Source organism: Tachypleus tridentatus, chromosome 8 (assembly GCF_004210375.1).
Source record: "Tachypleus tridentatus isolate NWPU-2018 chromosome 8, ASM421037v1, whole genome shotgun sequence".
NCBI lineage: Eukaryota > Metazoa > Arthropoda > Merostomata > Xiphosura > Limulidae > Tachypleus > Tachypleus tridentatus.
This window is the reverse complement of record NC_134832.1, coordinates 92,721,856-92,734,608: the sequence shown is the minus strand read 5'-3', so window position 1 is coordinate 92,734,608 and position 12,753 is coordinate 92,721,856. Positions and strand designations below refer to the sequence as shown.

At 33.0% G+C, this 12,753-nt stretch overlaps 1 protein-coding gene across 1 annotated transcript in view; it reads right to left on the bottom strand.

Annotated features, from left to right (window-relative positions):
• mRpS5 (mitochondrial ribosomal protein S5) overlaps positions 1-12,753 on the bottom strand; it is a 38,955-nt gene that overhangs the window by 6,763 nt on the left and 19,439 nt on the right. The window contains exons 5-6 of the mRNA XM_076450181.1: positions 12,642-12,676; positions 11,736-11,826 (exon numbers count right to left, since the gene is read on the bottom strand). Coding sequence (XP_076306296.1) covers positions 11,736-11,826; positions 12,642-12,676 — 126 coding nt within the window. The remainder of the gene's footprint in view (positions 1-11,735; positions 11,827-12,641; positions 12,677-12,753) is intronic.

The following is a 12,753-nucleotide window of genomic DNA, read 5'->3' as shown; positions in this document are numbered from 1 at the left end:
GGCAACTGACATGAATGAAAATGCAAATTTAAGGCCTTTCAAATAACCAATCATACTGGACTTGGGTCAGTGTAGCATAGTGGTCCACTTGTCCTAATATTTTTAAAAATGTGTAGAACATCCAAGACAAATCATGGAAATGGTTAACTCCCATGAATAAACATACAAATGTTAACATTTCTTATGATAATGAAAATTTATTTCTAATAGGTACTTACTTCCTCTCACACAAAATTATCTTGATCTTCTTTCTGCCATCTAAGCATTACTAAAAGAACGTGAACACTTAACACACCAGTCTATAGACTTCACAAATTTTGTACCATGTTTGAATGTGTATAAAGCATGTAAACACCATCCACCAATAGCACATCACCATCTGCATTGGCACAGCTCGATCCTTCTGTTCTTCTTACTTAGTTCTCACTTTTGAGGACTTGCAGGATCTAAAATTAATAACAGCAATGAGGAGGAAAAGGGATAGGAAGTATGTGAGAGAGGTAAGTACTTACTGGAAATACATTTTCAGAACAAGAAAATGTTAACACTGGACACAGTCTTATCTCCTTTTACAAAGCTACAATCCCACAATGAGAAAGTGGAGAGGCGAGGGTATGCTCCTAACAGTGAAATCAAGAAAAAAGTGACCACCTAGAAATAACTGGTGTGTCCAGAGATGAAACCAAAGCACATGTGGGACATTGCACTACTTCTGAAACAGATGGGTTCTTCACCCCATAAAAAGAAAGTGAAACTAATACAGGCAGGAGAAAAGGATGTGCAGAAGTGTAATTCATTTTGAGAAGTAAAATCCACGGTAAAAAAATTACAAAACTTCAAATCATCCTCTGCTGCACAAAACAGACCATAAAATGCCTTCAACAGATTAATAAATGCTCTATGAACCAAAAACTCAAAGTGTCCTCAAAACCTGCATAAAGTTTGCAAAAATATAATGATGGAGAAAAAACAATAAGCTATGGTTAGGTAGGTATCCACCCAACCTCAACTGGATGGATAAGGTTCCATGACATGTCCTCAATATTAGGAGGTTGAGGATCATCCAGCTAAAAATAAAATTACAGTAACAGAAACACCATAGCTATGGCATGTGGAAAATGCAATACACACACACACAAATCTTAACCATAATTAAACAGAGTGTTATAGGTATGTTTGTTTTTTGAATTTCACACAAAGCTACACAAGGGCTATCTGCACCAGCCATCCCTAATTTAGCAGTGTAACACTAGAGGAAATGGAGCTAATCATCACCACTCACCACCAACCCTTGGGCTACTCTTTTACTGATAAATAGTGGGATTGACCATCACTTTATAATGCTCCCACAGCTGAAAGGGGGAACACGTTTGGTGCAATGGGGAGCTGAACCCGCAACCCTCAGTTTATGAGCCGATCACCTAAACCACCTGGCCATGTGCCATATGTAGAGCACCCAAATTATGAAGAGGAAGTTAGCATTGAGCTGAAACTCAACAAACACTCAAAACTAATGTAGGAACAAGAAGTACAACAAACCTAATCTGGCATTACAAAACCATCTCATTGCATCAGCTCATCAATGTGAATGCAACCAATATAAAGAGCAGCAATCATAACTCATCCAACTGTAAATACAAGGTAAAATGTAGGGAGGACATAATTTGCACCCAGAATTACAAAGAGCAGCATTTACATCATTCACTGTCACATGAATTAATCAGTTACTAAAAACACCATACTAACACTATTGTAGCAAAATCAGTAATGTAGGTTAAAATAAAATATTGAAGAAATCTAAATTGCCGTTTTTCTTCCTAGAATGACTTCATACTGTAACTGAAAATTATTCACTATTTATTCTAACAGCCAAAGCTAATACTTTTCAATTCTAGATTAATTCAGTTTTATTGCTTTAAAGCTACACTTACTGTCTCAGAGTATGCTGAAAACCATTTATCATAGCTAGAAAAATTTATGTAAGCAAGTTACAAGCACCAAGAAGATTACCATATGCTAGGATATTGAATAGCACAATAAATCCTTTTTACCTCATTTATTTTCATATATAACCTAATAACTTTTTAATTTTTATATTATAGTTACTACTACAACAAGACAAACATAAAAAAGAATTAGTAGTTACTTCTGGGCTCTGGCTTTTTTTGCTGTCAACAGACAAAGCACTGTAGGCCTACTTTTTTGCAACAATGTTGGAACAAAACATTATTATACACAAAAAATATAATGTCCTAAGACTAATTTAATTCAGCTACAAATAGTTAAAATGTTTCATTATTTGTTTGAGTTGAATACTACAAAGGTATGCAATGAATTTGAGACTAAATATTTTTTAACCTAACACCTAAAGCAATATTTTATTCAAAAGACCAACCACATTGTTAAAAAGTAAAACTGTCTCAGCTGAAGAAGATGTCTATCTTGTGATTTTTTTTCTCCTAGTCCCACCATTCCCATCATTAGGAATGAACAGAGATGATGCATCGACATTATCAATTCCTTTAACAGCCTTAAATACCTCAATTAGATCCCTTCCAACTCTTCTTTTTTCAAGAGAAAATTTTAGAAATCTCAATCTCTCCCCATATGACAACCCTTTCACCCCAGGAACCACTCTAGCAGCCCTCTTCTGACCCTTTCCAACAATTCAATGTCCTTTCAAAAAGTAAGGAACCCAAGACTGAACAACTCCAAATGTAGCCCAACCAATGATACAAAATACATCAGATGAATTAAGATAAGAAAACCTTATAGTGTAAAGATGAATTGAATGGGTAACAAAGAAAACTTTATTACAAGTTCTACAGACTAACAAATGACTATGTTTGAAAAAGGTTTTGTCATCATCAGGTACATGTGGTTTACTTAGAAATGGAAATATACAGTATGAAACAAAGAAATAACACGGATGGAGATACCCAAGACTCAATAAAGATATGTTTTTATGCTTTTTTTTGTATAGGCAATAAATTTGAATGAGTTTAAAAGAAGGTCTGATAGGTATACAAAGTACAAAAAATACATGAAATAAATGTAAATTTTTTGACTTTTATGCAGTTTTGAAACATTCTATTCTAGAGCCAAAGATATTTCAGTTCTTTAAAATTAGGGTTTTTAATTATTATTATTTTTTATCATTCAAGTAATCAAAAATTATTATTCTCCTACCTTGAAAATATATTTCCAATAGACACTTAACATAACAATGTTCAGGGCCAACAAGGGACCTGTTAGTCCATCTCAGCTCTCTCATCCTCTCAGCCAAAATAAAATTGTTTTTCAAAAAATTTAGAACCAGTTGTCCCACCTTCTAAGCTAAACTAAAACTATCAAAAAACAACAAATTTAAATGCAGACCTTATCATTCAGTAATCCATATATCTAACCAACTCAAGTTTACTACCTTCACAACATCCATGATAACCCATTTCATAGGCTATAGTTATGTACCATACTCTTTTGTTATAAGCATTGTAACTTCATAATTATTCAGATTTTGTATAACTTTTTTGTAAAACCTAAAACCTAAAACAAGACAAAAACATAAAAATTCTAAAAGCAGATAAAAGTAATGCTATAGTCATAATGAACACGAATGAATACATCCAAAAAATGAAGAACATTCTACCAGACACGAACAAATTTAAACCAATACACACAAATCTAACAAAGACACACGAAATGCAACTAAACAAAATACTACTAAAAATGAAAAAAGCCAACACGATTTCACAAACACTTTATTCCTACCTACGTAAAACCGACTCACGCACACAACAAATAAATGGCATCCCCAAACCTCATAAACCAGATTGTCCATTACGACCAATAATATCCACATATGAATCATTTAATTACAATCTTGGTAAATACATAGCATGGGCATTCTCCAAATATGTAACATCAGCCAGCTCATTCATCAAAGACTCTTTTTTTATTTCAAGTCTAATCTAAATCAACTTAATCATAAAGCCTTAATGGCCAGTTTCAATGTTATATCCCTCTTTACAGAAGTTCCAACCACTGAAGCCTGCAAGATAGCCTTAGAACTCTATATCCAAGACCCTAACACATCTATAGACATTCCCAGCAACCAATTAGCAACCCTCATAAAATTCACCATGATGAAAACAAACTTCATGTTCAACAACCAAAACTATATACAAACAAATGGCCTAAGCATGGACAACCCAGTATCACCAGTTCTAGCCAATATTTTTATGACACAAGTTGAAACACAAGCAATTAACACAGCATTACATCCACCACTATACTGGTACAGATATGTAGATGACACAGTTGCAGGATTCAGATCTACAGAACACACACTTAATTTTTTCAATCACATTAACTCTATACATCCCAACATTAACTTCACATGTGAACAGGAAGAAAGCAATTAAATATCATTTCTTAACCTCAAATTTACAAGAACCGACACACAATTTAAAACAGAAATCAACCAAAAAATCACCCATAATGGACTATACATTCCTTGGGACTCAGCACTTGAAACAAAACAAAAACTCAACACACTAAGAAACCAGATAAAATTAACAATGAATTAGACAAAATAAAACAATACTTCATCAACATCAATAAGTTTCCTCCACAAACCATAGAAACTATTATATGCACACACAAAGCAAAGACAAAAAGCAAAATCAACCAAGTAAATATATCTCACAAATCAAAAAATCATGAAACCATATACTGCTGCATATCATATATTAACGACATCAGCAGAAAAATAACCAACATTTGGCAAAATCTAGTCACAAAATATGACATTCCAGTTATTACCAAATTCAAAAACCAGGCACAAAACTGAGGTACATACTGTGTAAAAACTACACTGACAAACACCACACCAACATTATTTATAAAATACAATGTGATAACTGCCACGACTTCTACATTGAAGAAACAAGTAGAAAAATGAAAACCAGATTCAAAGAACATAAAAAGTCACCTTCACACATTTTTGAACACTGCAAGTCAAATAAACACAACATAACCATAGAAAACACTCAAATACTAAATAAAGAAACAAACATAAACAAAAGCAAAATTAAAAAAGCCTTACTTATACAACAACTTAAACCCAAAATAAACCAATACAAAGGAACACCTTTATATTTATATTAAAGATGATAAAATAAATAATATAAAATTATATATTCAAACATCTAACACCGTCCTCTACATTCCAACACTCAGTTACACAACCCCTTTCAAACATGTGGTCAGCTTCCGGTCAGTTACCTCTTTCTTTCTTTGTGAACCTGACGATGACCGAAGAAGGTCGAAACATTGTTCGCTCCTCTACATAAAATATTTTCTCAACCCAAATGAGCCATTTTTACATATATAATAAACAACATTTTATCACTGATATTCAAATACTGATGCAAAAAGTAATATTTAATGGATTTGATACAAAAACTCTATAAAAATTACTAAAAAATATATTCTGTGATAAATATAAGAATGCATTAAATAAAGCATAAATTTAGAAAATTTTAATGAAAGTTCTTAATAAGTATTTTTAATTGTTAATAAGGTCATTTAAACAACTTAGCACTACTTTTATGCAGATAAACACCTTATTGCATATAAAGGTTTATTCAGACAATTGTCTGTTTTGATTTTGCAATGAAAGCTAATACATCACTAAGAGATCTTGTTTCAAGTACAATGGAATGTTTTTTTTAAATATTTATATTTTGAACACTAGATAAATGAAACAAGTTTTGAAACATTCTATTCTAGTGCCAAAGATTGTTTTTGTGTTCCAAAATGCATATTTGAAACCTATACAAACTATTATTTTGGACATCCAACACCATGAGAAAAACTAACGATATAAAAATATACCTGAATACAGAAAATCTCAGCCAAAACAATAAATGTAAATTTCTTGATTTTTATGCATTTTTACTCATTACTATATATTTTTAACAAAGTAATTAATTATAAGGCAAAAAATCAAAAACTTACTATATTAAGCAAGAAATTGTAAATGGCAAAATTAAATAAAAAATTTATCTTGAAGGAATACATGCAGAATGCCATTGCATGATATAATATGATAGTTCGTTTACCCAAGTTCTTGATGGGAGATTATTATTTTGTTACCATAGTTAGACACAGTTTATAAAATAGTAAAGTTAAGAACACCAGATGTGAAACTAGGGCTCTTTAAAATAACTGTATTTGCCTGTAACAATCTGAGTCACTCTAGAAAAAAACACAATAATTTTTCATTTTATTTCAACCTTTGCTACAGTTAGTGTTAGGACAGAGATAATAAGAGATACAGTACAGTTTTAAGATAAAAAAAAAACCTTGTATCTCAGGTTAACCTGAAAATGACCTAAGAAGGACAAAACATTGTTCTCTGCTTTATTAGTAAAAGTGTTAATACCCACACCAGCTATCTAGAGATACATTTTTACTTCAAGTGGGTTTCTCATCATCACAAAGAAAAAATATTTGATATTTATTTTGGAAGTGTCAGAGGTTATGTGAATGATATATGAAAATTGTAAGGTAAAAAGAAGTATTTTTATTATCAGTATGACAATCACTTTTCACTCAGGATGACTCAGTAAAGGCTTCATAAATTTACATATAAATCTTCAGTAAAAATACTATATTAATAATTTTATTTTTTGTGTCCAGTAAACTTGTAATGTTTACTAAATCGTCTGTCAAATTACATAAAGATGCACTTACTATAGCATTATTTTAATGTTTTGTTTATATAAGACTGATCAAAATGACAATGGTAAATGTCACAAAAATAATGAAGTAATTGAAACAAGTGTTTCTGATTATTCTAACACCCCCCTAATTGAAATATTTAAAACATGATTTTTCATTACTATTGTCATTCAATTCAGTTATGGTCAGCTTAATTGGTGTCATGACTCATAAAAAAATAAACTAAATAAAATTAGGGTTTGTAATTATAATTATTTTTATAATTTCCATTATCCAAGTAATCACAAGTTACTATTTTCCTGCACTGACAATATGTTTCCAATAGATACTTACCTACTTTGACATAATAGCTTTGCTCATTCAATGCTATCCTCTATAAATGCTATTTTACATTCACCATAGTCCTTGATATTCCCATCTACCCCACATATTGGACAGTTGCATCATAGCATACAAATAAAGCAAGCTGACTCCCAACCTTCATATAAAATTATGCAAAGAAAAGGAAACACCAGAAGTAGAAAGGAAGAGTGGGAAGTGTGAGTTGAAATGTATTTTTAGTATAGGCAGATAATAACATCTGATACAATACCTTACATCCTCTCATGTAATAGCTAGAATCCTTCACTGAAGTGGTGGAGAGACCAGTACAAATTTACACAAGGGAGTACTTTTAAGAAAGCTTCTGAAGATAGCCCATAGAGTGTGACATCTCTTTGTAGAAGAACACACATAAGAGAACAAACCACAACTGTACCAGGTATATTCTTCACCCATTGATATAATATATATAGTATAATGAAGAACATTGAATACATACTTGTCCATGCCAAAAGGTACAGAGTGGTTAGAGTGCATAAGATCATAATCAGTGGACCAATTCCAGTCCAAAATAAGGCAGCATCAGGTGTTTGTCTCATGTTCCATGGAAAAACAGGTTCAGTCCACATCCAGGCAACACTTAAAAGGGGAAATGCAATTTGGTTGTTCACTTAAATTCAAATTTTGGTAGAATTGGGAATTTATCACCCAGTCCATGATAGGACAAGGGCCTCCTACATGTTAGGATTTATGTTGGCTGGTCTGGCTCTAATACCCAGACCATCCAGAAACTGATATCCAGGCAGTGATAAGATAAAGAATCCAAAGCAGGAAATGAGAAATGTATTCAGTGGATCATGTCCAGTCCAGACCAGGTAATGTCAGGTACACGTCTTCCAGTCTGTGGCAGGAAGATTTACACCATCTACACTGATTAAGCATCATTAATCACTCTTTTCTCGATTGAATGGAATTGAGCACACTCATGAGGGTGTCACCACAGTCCACCACCACAGCTAGAAAAATGACAAGAACTCCTATATGCCACCCAAATAGGGGGAGGAACAATGCAGTAGAAAGTTTGAAGGAAACACAACAATGTAGAAAATGCAATGGATAACTACAAATCTATTTTTAAAAACAGGCTGGTCACAATTTTTTCAACCAAGATCAGAGAGATGGACATGCATCGTGACACTGCTTTACTCATAACTATCCACAAGTTTATGACACAAAACACTGCAAGGAACCTCTAATGGTCTTAAGAAACACTCAACTTCAACATTATAAACTATAAAGGCCATACAGTGCAGATTTATGTATTAATATACCTGGACAAGAAACCACTCACCACATAGTGGGATCCAATATGTAAAAAGTGCCCCTGGAATGAAATTAAAGAAATAGAAAAATACTTACCCATTCACGGTTGAACCAAAGTGTAGAAGATGGCAACATAAGAGCAAGATATCCTGGCATATAACAACATTACATTATCTATGTGAATAGAGTATACTGTAACAACCTTATGATTGATACACTATCTATGTGAATATCAGTTGGAATATAACAGCCTCATGATTGATACGCTATCAATGTGAATATCGAGTGGAATGTAATAACCTCATGATAAAGGTAATGTGAGATGAAGGTGTACAATGTGATCCACACACAAGCCTAGATGATTATTTCCAATGGGCAATAAAAACAGACAGCTAGGACAAGGATATCTAGAAAAGATGTTGTGACCTGAGAGATAAAGAAGAATAATCCAACCTTATAAGTTGTCAAATCCCACCCATCAATGTGACAAAGGAAAGATCTCAGGTAGAAGAAGGGTTCCAATGGATAAAAAAATGTGAATTTGAGCCACGGAAGGAAGCCATTGCAGTCAATATAGCACCTGAGAGCACAAAAAGGACATAGAAGATGATCCAGACTGGAGCAGGAATGTGATGGGAAATATGAGATAAATAGGTGTGAATAATAATGTCACCTTTGCAAGCAACTGACATTTTGAGAAAAAGATGGAATCTAAATGCAAGAGAACATAGATATGGTTGTAAGTGATACATGAAACGTTAGTGGTAAAAGTAACAAGGGAAAAAATGAGCAAAAATAGGTCTTTAAGGACAAGCAGTATAAGAAACAGGTAGCCAAGAGTCCAAAAGATTGGGTAACAGCATAGAAAACTACACAGAAGTCCCCAATCAGGAAGGGGTATAGGACAAGATGGATGAAGGAAAAAAAGGAGCAGAACAAGAAGGAAAAAATAAAAGAAATACACTCTACAGGAATGAGAAAATGGAAGGTACTGGATAAGGTTACCTGATAATCAACAATGGTAGATACACAAAAACTTCTGTCAATCAACCAGGAACACTGGGACAGGAAGGGAGGTAACCATGGTTCAGAAACCAGTGGCACAAAACACACCATTTTTTGTTACACACCATTAAGAATGAGGGACAGATTGAATGAGAAAGAAGGGATGATACATGGGTGAAGAGTACAGATTGCCTCACAATGGCTAGACAAATTCCACACCAGAATAAAATAAAACCAGAGTGTAGTATTGTAGAATGACAAGATTCTCTGTGTTTTCTAAGCAGGAAGCAGCAGAAAGTAATAGATAATGGAGATAATGACCAAAGTAGGCTGAGGAATAGAAACCAAAGATGAGCAGACTAGAAACGTGAAATGAGGATTATTTGACACAAACGTATTTGTACAATGGATAAAACTCAAAGAAAGAGATGGGAAGAAGGATAGATATAAAGGTAAAAGTTAGACCAATCCTGACTGCAGGCATCTGGTGCCAAAACCAAAAGATGTGGAACCAGAAATCAAAAGAAGGATAGCTTGGAATTGAGGTGGGTAGCACATATATCTAGAAGTAGAATACTCCACTGCCAGAACAACCACCAAAATAACTAGGAATTTGGGGACCACTCCCTTTAGAGAATCTTATTTGGTCAAGATAACTGATCCAAAACGAGGTCCAGAGTACCCAGGATATGATACTCTAGTACAATTGTGTGATTAAAATGGGCCAAGAATAGGAGCTCTAGTGTTCAAAAACAGAACACAGGTGACACAGTGCTCCCTTACAGAGTTGCACAAGAAACAATGGTTAAATTGTCAGAATATATCATAACAAATTTGTTATGTACTAAAGAAATGAAATGATCCATAGCTCAACAAATGTCAAGAACATCTGGAATATTGAAGTGCAGAGCTGGTATTCTTAAAATACCTGCAACTTCATAAGAATCTACAATCTCTCTTCAACCTGACAAAGAATCCTTTGTAAAATGATGCAACTTGTAGTGTTGTCTTTGTTAAGCCACCATGCTAAATTGACTTGTAGTGAGGGAGGAAGTAAGATAACTGTATTCAGGGGATCTTGAGCAAGATTCTATTGATCATGTAACATCCATTGAAGGGTGTAGATGTGAGAATGACCAAAGGGAATAAGGGCTTATATGGGAACCCAAGGCCTCAAAAAAAAAAAAAATCTTGTGTCTAGTAAGAGAAGAATAGGATTAGGCTTTGGGAATTAATAACACTATCAACCTAAACTGAAATAGAGAACACTAGGTTCAATTGAAATAGGTGTTGAAAAAGACTTGCATGTAGATAAGAAATTGGGTCAGAAATGAAAGAAATTTCTCCAGCTTGACAAGTCAACCTATACGAGATGCATTTCAAAGAAGTCATGGTATGTGCATTTCAGACATTTGTCGAGATGGAGCTAAAAGTGGCCAGTCATCCATATAAATAGTGTAACCACAGACAACAAGAATGAATGAGTTGAGCAAAAGCCCTGACCAGCTGACAATATGCATACAATGGTGAAGCCAGACCAAACAGCAGAGCATAGAATTGATAAAGATAACTTTTATGGACAAAGCAATGTAACACATGGAGGTGTGGGATATTACAGTTTGAAAGTAAGGATCTGTTATATTTACCTTTGTCATTCAAACACATGGAGTAAACACCTGCTGAAGAATAAGGAACAACTCCAGGATGAAACATAACTATTGCTGGGCACGTCTTAGGGACGAGTGTGTAAACGGGATATGAAAATGTAGGGAGCATTGCAGATAGATGTTAGATTATTAATTAATTAATATAACTGCAATGCCCCTACAATCTTGTACCTGTTTATACTCTCATCCCTAAGACACCCAGCAATGGTCAGTTGCACACTCTCTTTGTTAACCTGAAGATGACCTAAGAATGTCAAAAGTTTGTTCTGTACTTGATTTTAATTAAAGTTTTAATACCCATACCAGTCATCTTCAGAATACATTTTTACTTCAAGTTGGTTTCTTATCATCATGAATCATCTCTACTTTGCTATGGACAACCTTTCAACTGATACCAGAACCCATTAGTTGAGCTGAAATTAAGATAACTAAAGTTTTATGTGAAATGCTATCTATATGTAGTACAAAAAACTAAATGCTGTGCTGAAAAGTAAAATATTTATGCTGCTGTGTTGAAAAGTAAAATCTTTATGCTGATTAGATATGCCTAATTAATAAAATACAGTACAAGTCAGATTTCACTTTGACCATAGTTTTAAAATCTTGTTGATTTGCGAGTTTGAACATTTTACACCACAAAATATAAGATCAAAATTTCTCATGCCCACATACCAGCTAGTCCATTCTTGTTTCCTGTAACACACAGAACACTCATTCTTCTTGTTCGACCAAAGTTTGCTTTCATGTTAAATACAGTCTTCATCTATATAATTACAAATTGAAACCACTGTCAAATATATAAAAAACATCATTCAATTCTATAATGCTCTGGAAAATAAGTCAATTAAATTTAACAAAAAGAATAAAATCTAAAAATACATTTGAATCGTGACACAAAATGCAGTTTAAAAGTAAATACTTAGTGACTCAATTTTTCATTTAAAAAGCACTGATATGTAAAATGACAGTGCCCTACACTCTGTAACTTTATCATATGTTTACTATTGTTCCATAGACAAGTAAGCTATTTAGTTACATTTTCTGTTAATAAAAAGAAACTCAGTTATTTTAAAAACTGAGAAATAGAAATAATTTACAATATTTTAATTTTGAAAAAGTATCACCTACCCTTTACTTACATAGATGACAAAAATTTAACAATCAACAGAAAATTATGAACATGTATGTAACTATTATCCAACACAGAGTTAATTTTCATTGAAATGACCATTCACACACATGCAACAAAGTATGGAAATACAACAGCTTTACACCAATAATTTAAGTTTCCATTATTGTAGTTAAATGCTAACCAATCTTTTGGAGATTACTGAAATATATAAACATATAAATATATCTATCTTTTCAACTTACAACCCTCATTCAGAAACAAAAACAAGTGTGTTAAATACCTACCTAACACATTATTCTATTTACAATATTAAATAAATGACTTCAATACACTCATAGTTAAAACTAAGAATGTAACACAATATATCAGCATAAATATTGTACCACACTTAAAGGAAAAGATGTACACTGTGTCAAGAGTTCCATTATTAATAGAAATGTACTTACCTCAAGTACTTTTGTGTCAAATCCTTCAAAGGTATCTAATATGAAAAATGAACATTTGTTTTTAAACCAAAATATAACAAGCACTCAATTAAAAAAATATAGAAACATAAGA